The sequence below is a fragment of the Peromyscus californicus genome, unplaced genomic scaffold, assembly GCF_007827085.1.
Source record: "Peromyscus californicus insignis strain IS unplaced genomic scaffold, ASM782708v3 Scaffold_4__1_contigs__length_199733344, whole genome shotgun sequence".
NCBI lineage: Eukaryota > Metazoa > Chordata > Mammalia > Rodentia > Cricetidae > Peromyscus > Peromyscus californicus.
In genome coordinates this window covers 177,567,334-177,587,292 of record NW_026294562.1, presented here as the reverse complement: position 1 = coordinate 177,587,292, position 19,959 = coordinate 177,567,334, and the positions used below count along the sequence as shown (strand labels likewise).

The window sequence follows — 19,959 nt, the reverse complement described above, 5'->3', positions numbered from 1 at the left end:
CACACACACACACACACACATATACCCATGGTTGGTCAGCACTCTGACTAAAACCCTGATGCTGCCTTTGATGTTGAACTATTTCTGCTATTTCTGACTTGCTAGACTTGACACCTCAATTGTCACCTTTCAACTTAAAGTTTCCTCTCAATGATGACAAAATATATGGGTTGGGAAAAAAAGTTACACTGGGTGGAAAGAGGGGGTGGCTCCCATCTGGATCAGAAGGGACAGAGTCTGTGCAAGCTCTGCACTGTCATTTTCTTGTCACTGGAACCCAGAGCGCATAAATGGTCATACATGTGACATTGTGGGGCAGCTTTTAAACATTTATCTTCAGGACTCAGCTACCAGGGATGATTTCCCACTTCATTATCTGTTAACTAATGGGTAAAAGAAAATCTCCTGGGCACCCTTTGAGTGTCTGTCTGTCCTAGATCTCATACTGTGATCCATCACACAGCTTTATCCCTTCTAATTAATGTCTAGTCCAGAACTCATGTACTGAAAATTAACATCATTGATTACCATCCAGGAATATGGTCAACAGGCATAATTTTTTATCAATGTTACTGATCAATTCCTAATTAAAGAGAAGGAAGGACTTCTCTGGCCATCAGAGTGAATTTATGTGCAGATCTCATATCCCTTGGTGATGGCTCTCTGCTGAGGATTCAGCAATAACTGGGATTACTTTGCAAGAACAGTGAGAAATGCCTGTGTGCTCTGTGGCTCCGGAAGAGAAGCCATCTCCAGAGAAAGGGGGAACACTTTAACAAGTACAGTGCTTGGGACAGAAAGAACTCAGCTTAGAACAGACAGAACTTAGCAGGCCTGCTTCAGCCAGGCAAAGCAAAGAGGTCAGTTCAGGGAAGTGGCAAGCAAGAGTGAGCTTCTCACACTGTGTCCCCTCAAGTACGGCCTTCCTGAAACCCTTTATAGGGATCCTTGGTGGGTGGGGTCCAGGGGATAATGAAAGGAAACAAGCTACTTGTCCCTAGTTACATCCACCAGAGATAAGTAAGATCCCAGAGGCTCTGTCCTAGTCAGATGGAATCTTATTGTCGTTAGGAAGGAAAATGGAACCAGTGTATGTAGTCTGATGCTCAAACCAGCCTACCTCCAATTTTGACCTCTACCTGCTCCCTTGCTCCCCTTCAAATCATGACTCTTTCAGAGACACAGGCTACAGATGTACCTTTGGAGATGGCAGGGTTGACTTAGTACCCTTTCCAGGGGCATTTGCATTCCAGAATATGACCCTTAAGAAAGCTGGTAACTTCTGCTGATGGAAGGACTTTCCTCTCTACTGTTGGGATCTGGTGCCCTGCAGTTCCCTGGGGCAAGAGCTTGCTTGTTACTCCACATCCACTGACAGTGACAGGGGATATGGCATGTTACAGTGTTTCCTGGAATCACACCACTTAGGAAGCATGGACCAGCTGCTCAGTCATTGCTGCACTCCTTGACAAATGCTGTCTGCACCCCACATACACACCTCAGCACTGTGGGACCCTGCCATCCCACCTGCTTTAAGCCCCTCTCACAAGAACTTTTCTCCCGTGTTGATGAAAAGGGAAAATTGAAATCCCAATGAGATAGCACCAATAAATGTCATCATACACACGCTAAGTGCCAAAACAGATCAATAATCACAATTAGTAACAATTTCCCTAAGTGACTTCAGCTCCCTGTCTGATTTCTACCTGATACAGGAAAATGACACTGGCACCTTAAATTTGTGAGCTCGTGGTCATATACAATGCACAAGGGTGGACACATAAATGCTGTTCAATGCACACACACTCTGCAGATACGACCATCCTTCCAAAGCCATAACAAGGTCACTGGGCAGAAAATCCTTTTATGGAAAAAGCAGAAAGAGCACCTTCAAAAATAAATAAATAATAGACAAAGTCCGAGTGACAAGTCAAACCCCTTGCATTCATCAGAGCAGCCCTGTATGGACTCACTAAAATCTACCTGTGCATCCTGTCCTCTGGGATGGCCGGCCTCCTGCCTTTCCACCCTCTTCAGCAGCCACCAATTCAGGAATGCCATCTGCAACCACACCTCTTCTTTCTCTCTCCCTTTAACCTCTGTATCATGGAAGCCCCCTGGCTCTGTTGAGATATTAAATCAAAATCCAGCTACAGTGTTTACAGAGAAATAACTCTGATCCTGAATGTCCCCAGCTCCTTCTTACAAGAACCAGCTGTGATCCCCAGAAGTAGTGGGTAATCCTGACTTTTAACAGGCATGGATGGAATCACTCCCTTACTCAGGAAGAAGGGGCCAGCCCTGTTTCATTACTGATCCTACACTGACATCTAGTGGGAATCTAAAGTATCATTCTGAAGACCCCCTGCAGCTTTGATGATCAGTTCTTCTCCAACCCCGCCTTCAGGGAAAGATCTCAGAGCTGGCAGAAGATGAGTGTTGCTAGGCCTAGTGGTGCAAACTTGTTATCCCACCTACTTGAGAGGCTGAGGCAGGGAGATCTCAATTTCAAGGCTAGCCTGGGCACCCTACCCTGGGCTCAAAATAAAATGCAAAAAGAAGGGTAGGGATTGGGCTCAGTGGCAGAACACTTGCCTAGTACACATCAGCTGCTAAGGTCATCTCATATGTAATTTTTTACTAGACAACTAAGTAGGAAGTGTGTCTGGGACCTTGAGGTAGATTGATGTTCAGTAATTATCCGTGTGCTTACTTTATACATGAAGATGCCAGTGAGAACCATGAGCATGGTCTTTATAGCTCTTATTGCGATCATTTGGTCACTTATTGAGTCCTTTCCTCTAAACTGTTTGATGTGTCTGTCATAGTATCTTATGGGTCTTTTCTTCCAGTTCAGGCAGCTAGGACGTCCACAGCTCTGTCCTCTCCTGGTCTAGCCTGCAGTTTCCTGCTTCTGATAGCAATATCCACTCTTGGTCTAACCTGCAGTTTGCTGCATCTGCATATTTTTCTTGTACATTGCTTTTGCATATTCTTCTATACTGCTTTTTATAGTTTAAGCTACATGTTGCACATTAAAGAACAGAAGAGACATTAGAAGCTAAAGGTATTTCCGCCTTTCACAAAGCATGTGCCTTTTAAACTGTGGCAAGCAGCTGTGCTGAGGGGCTCTCTTCTTCACAGAACTAGGCTAACCTCGCTCCAGGTCTGCTGTGGCCTGAAGGGGAGGTAGGTCTCTTCCTTCCAGCTAGGTGTTAGGACATAAGCAACACAGCCAAACTTCAGTATTTGCTTGCACTCCTTTCTCTCTCTCACTTCCCAATATTAGGAATCACTGTGGAGGCATGCACAGGGGAAAATGAGGCCTGCAGCCAGCATCTACTTCTCTGAGACTGAACATGTCAGAAAGGAGAGTACAATTAAGAACTGAGTGCGTGCCCTTGAAGCCTACAGTGAGGGTCCTTGAAACTCCTCCAGGGTCTCAGGAATAACTCCCAAGTCCAAAGCCTCAAATTCATGTGAGCCCCTCATATAAACCAAACCGAGTTGTAATCGATGGAATCAGCTCACAGCAACTTAATCTACTGAAAACCTGGTATAGTGGTTCACACCTTTAATCCCTATGGTGATATTTTATTTGTACTAAAATGTGATTTTATTTGTATGTTAATAAATAAAGTTGCCTGAGGGTCAGAGCTAATAGCAAGCCATAGCAGAGCTAGGCGTTCCTGGCACACGCCTTTAATCCCAGCACTTGGTAGGCAGAGCTAGGTAGATTTCTATGTGGTCAAGGATACAGCCAGCATTGGAGACACACACCTTTAATCTCAATACTAATCATAGAAGATCTGGAGGTCTGTACCAACAGCAGTGAAGAGGCAGTCATGTGGTTGGGTTTACAACCAATGAGAAGGCAGAACAGAAAGTCTATATAAAGACAAACACTCAGGAAGTAAGTCTCTCTCTTGGCTGAAGAGGATCGCTGAAGCAGGAAGGGTAAGGCTCTTAGCTCTAACCTCTTGGGCTTTTATCTTTACATTGGCTCTGTGTTTCTTATTTAATAAGACGGTTGGTTACATCTACAAATCCCAGCACTCAGGAGGTAGAGTCAGGTGGATCTCTTGAGTTCAAGACCAGCCTGATCTACACATAGTGAGTTCCAGGACAGCCAGAGCTACATAGAGAGACACTGCCTCAGACAAGAAAATAGATGAAGCCCTATAGTACACAATATGGAGTCAAGAAAGCCTAAAAAGTGACTTTCACAGGTTGAGAGATTAGGGAATTGCATTTGAAAAACTGATATTGGGCTATACATGGTATGTGTCATAGTCTCTACTGTTGATACTAAATTTAAACCAAATTTTAAAATATGGTGCCATCTGTTGACTAGGGGAATGCATGTGATCAGGCCTGTGATTTCTATTGCCAATGTGTCAATTTATTCAATGCAGGAAATGATTTGCCCAGCAGAAATGCCCAATGCTGAGATGGGGTAGAGCTCAACAAGTAGATCTGTTGCCTAGCAAGTGGGAAACCTGGGTTCCATCCACAACATTTTGGCGCATCACAAAACAAAGTGAGGGAAATAAAGTCTAATGGCAGTCTCTTTATTCTCCAGTGGCCTCTGATGATATTATTAAAGTAGAAGAACAGAGCCAGCAAAATGAGGCAGTAAGGAAGTTGGCTGCCAAGCCTGACAACCTGAGTTCAGTATCCTAAACTTACATGATAGAAGGAAAGAAGCAACTATTTTAAGTTGTCTTCTGAGCTACACATAAATGGCATGGTGAACACACACACACACACACACACACACACACACACACACACACACACACACACACAATAAATAACCAACCAACCTGAAGAATGCTGGTGCCATTGGATCCATGTTCTCCTCTATCCAACACCTGTAGTTCTGCTTGCCAGTCCTCTGTACTGACACCAGAGTTTGGATCAAGTGCAAAACAGGGTCAGGGAGTTCATAATCTGTGCCTTGTATTTTTGAGAGCATGGATAAAGCTGGGTATCTAATGTTAAGCAGTGCTGTCTTGCAGAGTAGTCCAAGCCAGCCTATGAAGCAAGCACAGGAGAACCCACAATTCAAGAAATGCAATGACCCAGAACCCAAAGTGTCCTGAAAAACCTTCAGATTTCAGATCAATTTACAGCTTTAAGTTTCAGATTAGGATTGTTCAATCAGCAAATCCATGCCAACATTCCCACAGTCCAGAAAACTCCAAAGTATGAGACACTGGTGGTCCCAAACATTTTGGATAAGATGAGAAATACTCACCCTCTGATGTTCTCATAGTATTTCACACAGGGCTTTCTTGTGTGAAAGCCCAAAAAGGCCTGTCTCTCTCACAAACAAATAACCACTGAAAAGAACCGGAACTGGACCTGATGGTGGTCTCCTATACTCCTGTCACTTGGGCAGGCTGAGGCACATGTATGCATGTGTGTATACATATTTCATACAACAAATGAAATAAAAGAGTAATGAAACAGTTTCCAGCTCTCATGATTAATAAGGCCTCTGGTTCTAATTGCATGCTTGGAGGTAATTTCTTTCTAATCACTAATTTTTTAAGCAGTGACTAAAACTCCAGTAGAAATGTTTCTCCTTAATCCAAAAGTGAAGTGGGCTACAGAAAGTAATTCCCACTGTCACCAGAAGTCATTAGATAAAGGGATCTCATTCACTAATGGAACACATGGTTTGAATCTGCAATGTCTCCCAGAGGCTCATGTTTTGGCCACTTGTTCCCCAGCTGGCAACACTATCTGGGAAGGCGATGGAACCTTCAGGAAGCCCAGCTTCCTGGCAGAAGTAGATCATTAGGAGTGGCCTTTAAGGTTACAGCCCAGACATAGTTCTGGTCATACTGCTTGTCCTGGTCAGCCATGACATGAATAGCACTGCCACACACTTCTGCTGCCATGGACTGAGACACTGCACCATGCCCACCCTGCTGTGATAGACTACAGATCACTGACCCTGAGCCAAAGTTAACCTTTCCTCCCGTGTATCTGTATGTATAATGTCAACGGCAGCAAGAAGTAAACTAAGGGGCTGGCAAGATGGTTCTGTGGGTGTGCTGTCTAGTTTTGTGTCAACTTGACACAAGTTAAAGTCACCTGAGAGCAGGCGAAATGGAGGTTTCGACTGAGAAAATGCCTCCAGAAAGTCAGGCTATAGGCAAACCTGCAAGGAACTTTCTTAATTAGGGATTGATGTGAGAGGGCCCAGCCCATTGTGGCTGGTGCCGCCTGGGCTGGTGGTCCCAGGTTCTGTAAGAAAACAGGTTGAACAAGCAATGATTGGTAAGTCAGTAAACATCACTCCTCCATGGCCTGTGCATCACCTCCTGCCTCCAGATTCCTTCCCAGTTTGGGTTCCTGCCTTGACTTCCCTCAGTGGACTGTGACTGGGGATATATAAAAGAAATAGACCCTTTCTTCCCCGAGTTGCTTTTGGTCATAGTATTTCATTACAGCAATAGAAACCCTAACTAAGACAGTGGGTAAATGTGCTGGTTGCCAAGCCTGATGACAGGACTTCAATTTTAGGGACACACAGAGTGCAGGGTGAGAACTGACACCTTCAGCTCTCCTTAGACCATCACACGTGCTGTGGCACACACATGCCAACACACACAGACACTCATAATAACTGTAATAGAATAAGGGAGGGCTGGAGAGATGGCACAGTGGTTAAGAGCACTGGCTGTTCTTCCAGAGGTTCAATTCCCTGTACCCACATGGCAGCTCACGATTGTCTGTAACTCCAGTTCCAGGTACCTGACACACTCATATAGATATACAAGCAGGAAAAACACCAAAGCACAGAGATTTTTTAAAAAAATGGAATAAAAAGAAAATAAGAAAGTAATCCAAGTTATGGCCTGATTTTCAAATACTCGTGTGTTTAATAACTGAAGTTATTCCTGAATCTCTGTATGAAAATGTGCTTCTGTCTTTGATATGACAGCCTGAAGGTCTTAAGACAGCAAGCCAACATAATCTGCACAAATGTAGCAAGATATTAGCTATAGAAGCATACTGGTACTGACTGGAGTAAGTGTATGTGAGTGTGGTACACACGTGGCACAGCATGTGTGGGGAGGTAACAGGTCAACTCTCTGGAGTCAGTCCTTTTCTGTCCTGGTGGAATTTGGTGATGGAATTCAGGTGGTCAGATTTAGATGGCAAACACCTTTACCTGCTGGCCATCTCACCAATCCTACTTCAAGTTTTCCATAGTAAGTTGTTGGAAGTGGGTGGAGTCACCATCATGCCATTGAACCTCAAATTCTCACAGAATTTTCATAGATTCACTCATGGGAAAATGCATGAATATCGATGATGCAAAGTTTACCATTCATTGCTACAAAGAGAAAAAAATTAAGATGTCACTTTCATAAAATGAATTTTTTAAATAAGCAAAGGTGTTTCCTCGTCCATTTATAAAACCTTTCAATGTATTTGTATTTTTCTGTACAGATTTGGTTTTATTTACTAATATTTCTATAACCATCCTAAAAATTGTGGTTACCTAACCTGTAACGGGACCTATTACATACCTGAATATAAGAACATCTCACCTGAGAACATTCTTTAAAAATACAGATTCTAGGGACCAGGGAGATGACTCAGAGGTTAAGAACAATTGCTGCTTTTCCAGATGTCCCAGAACCCACATTGGGTGGCTCCAATCCACATGTAACTCGAGATCCAATGGAGTTTTCTTCTAGCCTCTGTGGCTATTGACACATGCACATGCACCCACACACATTATACACACACACACACAAACACATAAACACTTTTAAAATCTTTTTTCAAAACATAGATGCTGGGTAATCATTTGCTAGGTAACTCTAAGAGATGCCTAGGAATCAGAAATTTTGAAACCTTTAATTTGTTTGCTTTCTCAGACAGGGTCTCACTGTGTATCCTAAGAGGACCTTAAACTCTCTATCCTCCTGGCCCAGCTTTCTGAGGGCTGGAGTTATAGGTGTGCACTCTATCACCCATGTGATAAATTTAATTTACCAAATAAATCAGCACATACTTCATTTGCTCAGTCCATAGCTGTCAAATATTATTCTGAGTACTTTGCTATCATAAATAATAATCACAAAAATTATTCTAATAGGTATCTCTCTTCATACACTGTTTTCTGAAGAGGATAAAGTGGGGGCACTCCCTTCTTAAAAAGCAATTATTTTAGTAAGCAGGCAACTATGGTCACTGTTGCTCTGGGGAACCCACCACCCTACTGTAATCTGAGAATCACAGGGAACACTGGCAGATATTCAAAGCTATGCTTGCTATTTAAAAATGATTCATTAAGAGATTCCTAATAACTGAGGAAGAAAGAGGGCTCAGCAGCTAAGAGCACCTACTATTCTTGCTGAGGATTGGGGTTCAATACACACTGAACACATGAAGGCTTACAACCATCTCTGTAAGTCCAGTTCCAGAGAATCTGGCACCCTCTTCTGGCCTCTGCAGGCATGAGCCACACACAATGCACATACCAGATACGTACGTACATGCAGTCAAAACACTATAACATAAAGCCGGGCATGGTAACACATGCCTTTAAAGCCAGTACTTGGGAGGTAGGCACGATGATCTCTGTGTGTTTGAGACCAGCCTGGTCTACAGAGGGAGTTCCAGGACAGCTAGGGCTGTTGCACAGAGAAACCTTGTCTTGAAAAACCAAAAAGAAAAACCACTCATAAAATAAAAATAATTCTTTTCAAAAAGAGAGACTCCTGTGCCTCTGTCACTATAACCACAGAATCCATGCTACTTTTGAGTCTACAACCCACAAAATGACTCATATATTTTCAGTTGTCTAACCTCACCCCCACCATCTGCTACTCTGGTAATTAACTCAGGGTCTCAATGTACAAAGCAAGTGTTCTACCACTGAGCTACACCCCTAGTCCACTATTGTCTTGTGCTTATCTAAGTTCATAACTGTAAGGGAGGAATAGCTCAGTGATACATAGCATAAGTCCTGGGCTGATCCTAACCACCAAAAATAAATGAGTAAATTCATTAATTAAATAACTTTTTAAAGAAAAGAAGACCAAAAGCTAATACATAATAATCTAATGTATGTCATAGCTACTATAGTAGCAGCATATACTTGAAAAAAATCACTAAAATTTTAAATGTCTCACCAAAAAAACAATTACATGAGGTTATTTAGACTGAGTTAGCCATTTCATAATATATAAATTTCAAAGTGTTATTTTAAATGTATACCATTTTTGTCAAGTAATCTTTTACCATGTTTTAATTCCAGCACTCTTAAGACAGAGGCAGGTGGATCTCTGTGAGTCTGTGGCCAATTTGATCTACATAGCCAGTTCCAGAACAGCCAGGCCTGCAAAGGGAGGCCTATCTCAAATAAGAAATCAAGTATTCATTATTGAGTTCACATTTATGAGTCCCCAAGGGCACTTTTCACACACAGTCTCATACATGCTAAACTAGTGTCAGGTCTTTGCAAATGCAACACATTTGGAGTCCATCCTGTTGTTGTCAGGGTGGCCTCAAAGTCTAAAGCATATGGGCGTTACCATGGCCTGTACTGCTAAAGAACAAAATGGCACACAATTATCACCCAAAGACATATAAAGCCTATGTTTCTTAAACAAGAATGTCGTGCTCTTTGCCAAGTTTCTCTAAGAATTCTTTTTCCTCTTTAAAAGGAGGTCGCATAGTACTCAATATTAAAAATCACCGACTAAAGAGACCACAGGGACTGTTTCTCTCACCCACCATCCAAGTTAGATCCAGCACTCATCAGAAATTAAGGGCAATGTCTGGACAGAACCCAGGCAGGCTGAGAAGACTGGGCTGGGCCTTTGTGTCCCACATCTGCAACCACAAGAATCACTTTTTGTCTTTTATCATATTGACAGAAACTAATGCGCCAAGTCTCAAGAATGCTTTCTGGGTTGGATGCAGTAAGGGAGGCCTGTAAATCCCAATGCTCCAGAGGCTAAGGCAGGAATATTGATTATACTTAGGAGCTCAGCCTCGGCTACATAGAAAGCGTCTGGACTACACAGGGAGACTTTGTCTTCAGAAGGAAAAATAAATAAATTTTAAAAAGCAAGCATTCTGAGACTAAAGCCAGCTAAAGCTACTCTATTTTACTCATAGGAAAGAGACCCTTAAACGAGGTCATAAAATTACATAGTAGCTTAAATAGGAGAAAATCCCCAGCCACCATTACAAAAGATAACTAGTAATCCTGTGAGTGAATTCTAGGCCAGCCAGGGACACATGAGTCCCGTGGGGGGCGAAAAGAAAATCCAGATGATTGTGGCTCATGCCTTTAATCCCAGCACATAGGGGGCAGAGGCAGGCAAGTCTCTGAGTTTGAGGCCACCTGGTCTACAAGAGTGAGTTCCAGGATAGCCAGGGCTCTTACAAAGAGAAACCTTGTCTCGAAAAACTAAAAAGAAAAAAGAAAAGAAAAATCCTAAGACCTCAATACAGCCATTACGTCCACTACTTCGGGCCCATTTCGGCCCTCCGTAGTCCCAATCTCCCTCGCATCCTCTCCATGACAGCTTGCCAAGCTATACTTCATTAATCCTGACCTGCAACTGGACTGTTCGGCCAGAACAGCCATAAACTGAAGAGGCCACAAATAACAGACTCCACCCGCCACAGAACCGGCGCTTAGCTAGCCCCTCCCTCGGCAGCAGAGCTAAACCCAAGGCGCATGCACCGCCAGAGCCCGGCGCGCTTAGATGGCGTCACGCAAAGCGCCGTGTCCGAGATCTGGTCGCATCCATTGATGCCGCCTGGAGCAAGTCTGTTTGTGTGCTGTGCGCACCTTGTTTCTTGGGCACAACGGATTTTTCCAGCGGAAAGGTAAACAAGAAAAAGTCCTGGTGGCTGAAAGCTGCTGAACAAAGTGAAGAAAGGGAAAGAGTGAGTGAGACCTGAAGGAAACGTCATCAAAGCGCTCCGGAAGCGTCGGACAATGAAGGGTAAGCGGGATGAGAGACACGAAATTGGGCCGGGATGACAGTATAGAGGGTCTGGAACAGGAAGCTGAATCAGGTATACCTGTCGCAACAGAGTCCCAAGACAGTTTCCAGGGAAACTGTACTATTGACTCATAGTACACAAAAGAAATCGAGGCGCAGAGTTTGAACTGGCCGGACACAGTCTCTAAGCTAGGGATAGATGTCAAGATCGAGTGTGTGTTCTCCCCAGGGGAGCTAGGGCTGCTCAGGGGAACTAGAAGAGGTGGATCCAAGACCTTGGCGGGACTTAGCCACTACCTGCCCAGATAACTGCTGACAGGACCTGCTCCCCTCTACCACCTGGCTTTTCACCCTTTATCATGTAAAAACCTTCTTGGGCGCAGTATCGCAAACCTAAGGCATTGGTATTTGAGCAGAAAAGAGATGTTCCAGGAAAGGAAGCAAGCACTGGAGCAGTATTAGAGGGAGAGGGGATACTGTAAAGATTAAGCCTCTGATCTGTTGATTTACACTCCTGCCATGTCCTTTTATCAGAGATCTAGTGCCTTGGCATATTTCAACTTCAATATTATTTTGTACATAACTAGGAATAACTATGTTTAAAATTGCTTAGAAAGATTAATGAGATTAAAATAAATGTATACACGCACCTACCAGTGTATATATGTGTTGTTTTAAATCAACTACTTGACAAGCAGTGAGTGTACCAGAGCTATTATGCTGTGGGATGTTCTGTATGGCAAATGTGTTGCTAATTAGTCAATAAATAAAACACTGATTGGCCATTGGCTAGGCAGGAAGTGTAGGCGGGGCAAAGAGGAGAATAAAGCTGGGAAGTAGAAGGCTGAGTCAGAGAGACACTGCCAGCCGCCACGATGAGAAACAGCATGTGAAGATGCCGGTAAGCCACAAGCCATGTGGCAAGGTATAGATTAATAGAAATGGATTAATTTAAGCTGTAAGAACAGTTAGCAAGAAGCCTGCCACGGCCATACAGTTTGAAACCAATATAAGTCTCTGTGTTTACTTGGTTGGGTCTGAGAGGCTGTGGGACTGGCAGGTGAGAGAGAGATTTGTCCTGACTGTGGGCCAGGCAGGAAAACTCAAGCTACACTATTACATGTGTACTGCTGCAGAAAGATTTCCAACTCTGTTGCTAGGCATCTGGGGTAGGTAAAACAAAGTTATTCCTAGGGTCCCAGGCCCTTCACATTAATCTCAATAAACAAACTGGAGTGTCAATCTGCAGTTCAACAGAGAACTAGATTCGGTATGTAAAACTGGTTTGTTTGCTTGGTCAAACATGTACTCAGGGAAGCACAGGAGAACAGAGGTGGGTTTTTGTTTCTTTCTTTGTTATTATTGTTGCTGTTGGGATAAGGTCCGCTATATAGTTCTGACTGAGCTGGAAACAGACTGTAAACGAGGCTGGCCTCTCCCTCTGAAGTGATGGGATCAACTGTGTGCGCTACCACACTCAGCTCAGGGACTAAATGTATAGAGTGTAGTGTGAGCTACATTTTCTGGTCATTTGCCCTTTCTTACCACATTTACAACTGTACTCTGTCCCCCAATGCCACCGTGATGGTTTCCTCCAAACAAATAAGAAACAGAAGCATGGAGGTTTAGAGAGATTTTGGCATCATGCTGGTCATATTTAGAATTTGCAGAAAGACTGTTGTATTTTGTCTGTCAGGATACATTCCAATTTTATAGATTCTAAACAGCGAAAAATATGTTTTAAATTTCTTGTAGTCAGCAAAATACAGTGTTTCAACCAACCACCCCCTAACCGTTAACATCACCTCAGTTTTAGTGTCTTCATTCCTTAGTGAGCAACTGCCCCAGCATAATTATAATTTGTATTTTAAATCAGAACTACTCTAAATGTGATCCAATGAGGAGTTTTTCTGGACATGCAGAGTCTGGAGTAGGAACTAAAACCCCATGTTTTAATAAGATCCCAGAGGTTCTTAAACACATTAAGCTTTGAGAGGTGCTCTTTTAAACCTCATTCTAAATATTTCTAGGACAAATCTGGCCAGAGGGAAGAGTTAAGAAGTATCTAAGATAGTTGTGGTGGTACATGTCTGTAATCCCAGGAACTAGCACTTAGGAGCCTGAGACAGAAGTATTGGAGGTTTAAGGCCATTGTGAGCTACATAGCAAATTCTAAGTCAGCCTAGGATGCAAAGTGAGACTGTGTCTTTAAATAAATATGTAAATAAGCAGCATTCAGTAGGACCAGAGACATGGATCCATGGTGAAGCATTTGCCTGGCATGCATTAAACCCCACTGAGTTTAATCCCCCAGGACTGCAGAGTAAAACAGAAGTATCATCCAAGAAAGCTTTGCCTTTTCATACTAACCAAGTATTCCGTCTCTAAATAAGTGTAGTTTTGGTCATACTTAGAAGAGCCTTGGATATTACACTCATTCCTAACAGGAAGTAATCATCTATTTTTGTCTTTCATCCCCCAGCTGTGATTTACCATGCCTTTTCTCATAAAGAAGCCAAGGAGCACAATGTACAGGTACAGTCTTTCAAAGGTGGGCTGGGAGCAGTAGACTTAATAGCAAAGATGGTTCAATGTCTTCTAAAACTGGTCTAGCTGTCCTTTCCCATGGATTACTCTTCACCTTTACAGTCAGCATATTAGGCCCCATCGAGGTCTTTTGTGCTGATGTCTTCTTGTGCCAGGCTCCTTTCTTAGGATACCAGAGTCAGCTCTGAGGGACTTGGACTCCTAGATTTCATGTCATCTCCAACTCCATGGGGAATGACAGCTGGTGCCTACCTGAAACCTGACTTGCTCTTGCTTCTGTGTTCAGTGTTCAGGCCATTTCATAAGTGAATGTTATAAATTCTGTCTGGATGCTTCAGCATGCTTTGTCAGTTGGGTAGAAGTGTCACCTGTGTCTCATAAAGAGCACATGCCCTACCAGGCTATGTGGCGCATGCCTTTAATCCCAGTTCTTGGGAGGCAGAGGCAGGCAGTTCTCTGAGTTTAAAGACAGCTAGGGATACACAGAGAAACCCTGCCTCAAAAAAGCAAAAGAGAGAGAGAGAGAATATCCTTGAAATCAAGATTTTAAAAGGCCTTGATTTTATTTCCCCATGAAAGAGAGACCACATAGGTGTTTAAAAGAACCAAATTGTTCTGATATTGATGATAGATTGTTTAGCCATCCCGACTTTGAACTGCCTCAAAGATTGTGTGTTCTGTCTTTTTACCCCCTGCTTTAGCAGAGAGAGGGTATCGGCCACTGTTGATATGTTAACCTAAATAAAGCTGGCAGTTAGCCTCAGACTTGTTTTTACTGTCTGGTTAGTGCAAAAAGAGCCCAGCAAATGGTCCAGTCAAGAGGTAAGTCCTCAGGAAAGAGCACTGTCCGGGTTGCAGCAGATGAAGGCCAAGTGAGATGCCTGCTGCCCAGTGAAGAATAGACTGTTGCTGCTCAAACTTGAGAGGTGGTGACACTAGAGTGTCTCAGGACTGGGCACAACAGTGAAGTGGTTTCACCTGCTCTTCCCTAGGGTATTACAGTCCTGTGGATGAGAGTGAGTAGTGCCCGAGATGCACTTCACGCTTTCTGCCTCAAGGGGGACTGGAGCAGACCTCTCCAACAGCAGCCACATGGAGGCCACAAGGCTGAAAAGCAAGGAAAGGGGACTGGGGTGCTCAGTGTCAGATTTCCTCCTCCTTGACCTGCCTGGAACCCCAGGCAATTTCCCCTAGTTCTGGAATGGCTCATTTCCCTAACAACCCCAGCTCCCTTCTATTTCAAGCTAGTCTTGTGGTCATGACTTATTAAATAACCTGTATCATGCATTTCTCAAGCTTGCTTCCCTACAAGGATTAGAGAAGTCTTGTGTTACAAAGGATTTTGAATGCTCAATAGAGTTACCTCAGAAGAACAGGACAGGAAGTCAGTGTTTGGCCTGGCTACAGTGTAGGACAGTGTCACAGTTAGCATGTGAGTGTTACTTTTACATCTTGGCAGTTGTGTGTAGCAAACACTTGGAAGACAAGGTATTTGTAACCTAGATCAGCAAAAATGGTGGCTCTCAGGAACTGGACATGAGGACCCTGGAGTCTGAGAACAGAACAGTAAACCACACCACCATGTCTCCGAGCAGGAGCTGGGAAGCCAGCGGGCTGAGGCCTTTGTGAGGGCCTTCCTGAAGCAGAGCATACCTCACTGGAGCCAGCAAGACTGTGAGAGCCATCTGCAACGCAAGGCTGTGGTCTTGGAATACTTCACTCGTCAGAAGCCAAAGCAGCAGAAGAAGAAATCCAAAGGCCTCACTGCCAAACAGAGGAGAGACATGAGGCTCTTTGACATTAACCGAGAGCAACAGAGGTACGCCCATCTTTCCTAAAGGCCTTGCCACTCCTCATTGCCTAGTCTTTCTGGTCAGGGTGTCTACAAGGATTCCAGGGGCTCACTGGGCAGCCATGCCCCCTTAGTCTCAGGGTCTGCTCTTCCTTCTGCCACAAGGGGGCAGCCTTCTCCTACCAGTGCTCTTATGTCTCAGCTTGGCCTCTAAAAGGCAGGCATTGGTGAGCCTGAGGACTTACATCATTTAGCATCTCTCCAAGGCTCACTAATAAGTGAGTCTGTTGCCCATGGCAACAAGCTGTTTGTCTTTTAGTTTTCTAGAAAAGAGGAACTGATATTCCTTAATATATACTTTCCTGTAGCTTTTATAAGCATTAGACAGAATCACCCACTCAAAGGTTACTGCCAAGGAGAGGTCCTGCCTACGCATTTCCAAAGTTTCTGAAAGGAATGTATCACTGTCTTGTGGGAGAATGTCTCCCTCAAGACAGTTCTGAGTTTGTGTTTACAGCCGCTATTTATGGGCTTTGTATAACACTCCATAGCCACATAGCCTTCCACGTCCCAGAAGGCATGAGAGTGTCACTTTACTCTGGGACTGTCTCCCTGGGGTCCTTGCAGGAAGTGCTTGTTTCAGGTTTGAGCCTGGTGTTCTTGACTCTCCTGGCTTTGTGTGAATGGGCACCAAGACAAATGGTAACAACCTCAGAGAAAAACTTTGGTCCTCTACCCTCACCTTCTAGACAATTCTGCTACCTTACACAAACAACTACCTAGCCACCTGCACCTCCTGTAACAGTGGGTTAAACAAGACTGATGTTCATATGTTTATTTCTCTTGGGAAAAGGAGTTTGAGTGAACAGCACATGGGTTGTTATGGCTGATGCTGCATTGCACCTTCAGATACACTTCCTGCTCTGAGCTCCCTCGAGAGCAGAAATTTAGCCTTGAGAAGGTTCTACCAGGGAAGAAATTGAGGTTCAAGGAGGGAAATGCACTCGGCCTTGGCCACATTGTCATTGAGGATCCTAGGGCTTACACGCAGTCTCAAGTGCTCCCTCATGCTCATTCTCAGCCCTGAGCCCAGCTGTCTTCCTGAACACTGGAAATCCCAAGCTCATGTTTCTGACTTTGTACCTGTTTCTGACTTTATGACAGATACAGTCTCTTCCTCCCTCTGCATGAACTCTGGAAGCAGTACATCCGCGACCTGTGCAACGGCCTCAAGCCAGACACGTGAGTTTTATTTCCAAAGCCTGCCATGGGAGTAGACCCTCAAGTCTTGAGAGCACTAGAGATGCAGCCTGAGAAACCATCAGGCTGTGGGTGTTTGTGATCCTGTTTGCTTTGTTACCAACACGTCTTTGTGGGCTCTCTTCACCTACTAGGCAGCCACAGATGATTCAGGCCAAGCTCCTAAAGGCAGATCTTCACGGTGCTATTATCTCAGGTAATTTCTATGAGAGCATATGATCATCTGGGGACTGTTACTCAGTGACAGTATTCAGCCTCTTGTCTGTCACTTGGTATCCCTGAGGTATTTCTATGTTACAAACAGTGAGGATCTAAGATGGATGTGACCTGACCCATCCTGGACCCCTAATAAATACACACTAAGTGCTCTCTGCATGTCATCAGCTCACACTGTTGGCACCTAGCCTCTAGCTGAGACTGTTGGGGACAGATTCCCACTCATCATGGTTTCCTGGGTTCCATCACCAGCACAGACCTTTCCTGTGACTGGCAGACTCATTCATCCCGTGGCACCTAAGAGCTATCTGGTCATCCAGGAGACACCTCAAGCTACCTCTCTAACACAGAGCCCTTGGTGTCCCCTGAGGTCAGCTCTCTCTGACCTAGATTCCTCATCTCCGCTACTGTTACATCTCTGTATCCAGTTTGTTCAGGCTGGAAACCTAGGAAGTACATTCACATTACCTCTTTCCTAATCCTCCACCTCAAGTCGATTATCACACCTAGTTCCTGAATCTAACCTACCTCCAGCTTCCTCAAGTTGCTGTGGAAGCTTTTTGTCACCCTGCCCCCAGCTCATGCACCTCAGATTAAATACCCAGAATGAAGACTGTCATCAGACTACCGACTGCCAACTGCCACTTGCCTGTTCTAAGCCTCTAGCAGCTTCAGATCCACTCAGAGTAAAAATCTTTGGTATCCTTGGGTGGCCTCTGTGTGACTTGCACACCTGGTACCTTTGCTTGGGTCCTTCTCTCAATGAGGGGGCTCTGTAGGTTCGTTGAATGACTCCTGCATTAACTCAAGTACCTTTCTTGATGTCACTTCCTGGGAGTCTATCACCACTAAAGTTTCCCTTTTCTCTCTCATTATTCTGTTCTTACTTTCCTCATAGTCATCATCAGTATCAAGAAACAGAATTGCCCATATTTTGCTATACACTGTCCTCCACGAGAGCTTCAGCTCCACAGGCCATCTCATTCAGTGTCCTGCCCCAGCACCCATATAGGCACATAGTTTGCTCCAAATGCTGACTTCCTTGAGGCAGATAGGGGACTGCTTGTGAGGTGGTTCACCCCTCATTGCTGCGCAGCCCTTTAAAAGGACTACGTTCCAGGAACAGTTCAGGGAGCCCGGAAGTGGATAATGGATGGCCTGCCCATGGCACTTGCTCCATCAAAGCAACAAGTCTGGTCTTTGTTGGTTCTGTGTATGACCTCTTGGCTCCAGAACCCTGGCCAAAACCCTAAGGACATCTAAGAACAGCCCAGAGATTGCAAAGCCCAGGACAAGGAGTTGGGAAGCCTGGGCAGGGCCACTATCCTCTAGGTATTCTCTTGCTCAGCTTAGAAGGGCCAGGTTCCCAGTCCCTAAGGCCAGGCTGTGACTGCCAGCACTACCCAGGCCTTACCCTCAACTGCTTTTCTCCTTTGCAGTCACGAAATCCAAGTGCCCCTCCTATGTGGGGGTCACAGGAATCCTTCTGCAGGAGACCAAGCATGTCTTCAAGATCATCACCAAAGAAGACAACCTGAAAGGTGTGTGTTTTGTCCCTAGGGTGTCAGATATATATCTCCCGTGAGGCTCCCAGGTTCTACTTGGCTGTGGAGTCAAACAGGCTGCAGGTGCTTGCTATGTTATGAACTCCAGAGAGAGGCTCCTGCCCCTCTGGTTCTCAGGAGACATCTATGAGTACAGCAGCCTGTCCATAAAAGGGACAGAAGAAATGCTTGGCTGGGTCTTGGGCCCAGATCTGTTTGAGGTCCCTACCTGCCAAGGTCACCACCTCTCAAATGAGTAACTAAAAGACAGGCAGCAGGACCCAAAACAGCCTGCCCCTGGAGTGCTGAGAACTGTACCCTTGCTGGAGACACTCTGAGTCTTAACATGGTTAGCGCTGCTCCAGCAGGTACTTTTGAATCTCCCAGGATCCCAGTAACTGACCTTGCCCACAAATCCAAGATTCAAACAACAGTTGGAGGGTTTTGTACTCATTCATCTGTTGATGCCGGAGATCAAGCCCAGGACCTCTCTGCTAATCCTGTGCTCTGGGTCTGAGCTACCCCCACAGCCCTGCTTCATTGTTTTTCCATTTCCCTGTATGTTCTGCTCACATTACAACTCTAAGAAAGTAGTGTAGAAGTTTCCCCACTGAGCACAAATCCAAGAACCAGTGCAAAACTGTATGGGAAACAGTCTAGAAACAGGTCTGGGAGCCTAACTTCTGGTAGTTGAGTTAATCACCTCAGAACCTGGAAAGTAGGCATTGAGTTATAGTTAGACTGTGAATCAAATAGCCCAGGTCTTCTTGGGTACTTCTGGCTTGGGTCTCCTCATTCCTATACATTTTTTTTTTTTTTAAGACAGTCTCATTATGTAGTCCCAGCTAGCTTGGAACTTGCTATGTCTACCACACTGGCCTTGAACTCAGAGATCTGCCTGCTGCCTGCCTTTGTCTCCTAAGTGCTGACAATATAAAGTGGCCATCTCACTTACCTTGTACAAACGTGTATGAATAATGTTCTACCTGAAAATGAATGCACTGGCTATGTTGTTCCTCATCCTTTTTCTTTTCAGTTATCCCCAAGCTAAATTGTGTGTTCACCATAGAAATGGATGGCTTCATTTCCTACATTTATGGAAGCAAATTCCAGCTTCGGTCAAGTGAGAGGTCTGCCAAGAAGTTCAAAGTAAAGGGAACGATTGACCTGTGAACTCTCTGCCACTGGAGACAGAAGTCGCTGGCAGCTGAGAACTGGAAATACTTTAAATACCCACTTTTCCATGAAAGCTTTCTGGCTGTGGCCCGCCTGTAGTCCAGGGAAAGCAGAGTGGCTGAAGAACTTTGAGCAACACAAGAAGAAGTCAGGGGTAGAGATTTGCCTCTCCAGGGAGGAAAGACTAGCAGAAAATGCACCAGGACTAACCCTGGGTGATTTGAGGAAGGGTGCCGTTAGGTTCTATCCTTCATACTTTCCTGTGTTTCATACATTCTGTGCTGAATCAGTTATTCAGTTAATAATAAAATACACTACAGGCATAAATGGGCTCAAACGAAAGAATCATTCTTGACTTTCTGGGTTGAAAGGGAAGGGGCTTTTGTGACTCCCTCATCCCATGTCCATCTACCACCTCCCATTGCTTTCA

The 19,959-nt window shown here is 44.5% G+C and overlaps 1 protein-coding gene across 2 annotated transcripts; it reads left to right on the top strand.

Annotated features, from left to right (window-relative positions):
* The first annotated feature begins 10,745 nt into the window (after positions 1–10,745).
* Positions 10,746–19,856, top strand: LOC128093876 (ribonuclease P protein subunit p29). Of its 2 annotated transcripts, none has more exons than XM_052711735.1 (7): positions 10,746–10,994; positions 13,477–13,529; positions 15,137–15,360; positions 16,498–16,575; positions 16,728–16,789; positions 18,249–18,350; positions 19,390–19,856. In XM_052711735.1, exons 1-7 carry the CDS (start codon positions 10,988–10,990, stop codon positions 19,524–19,526), a joined length of 663 nt encoding a protein of 220 aa, XP_052567695.1. In that variant the 5' UTR covers positions 10,746–10,987; the 3' UTR covers positions 19,527–19,856. The 2 variants fall into 2 exon arrangements, with proteins under 2 accessions (XP_052567695.1, XP_052567694.1); XM_052711734.1 differs by lacking the exon at positions 10,746–10,994 and adding an exon at positions 10,995–11,067.
* The last annotated feature ends 103 nt before the right edge of the window (positions 19,857–19,959 follow it).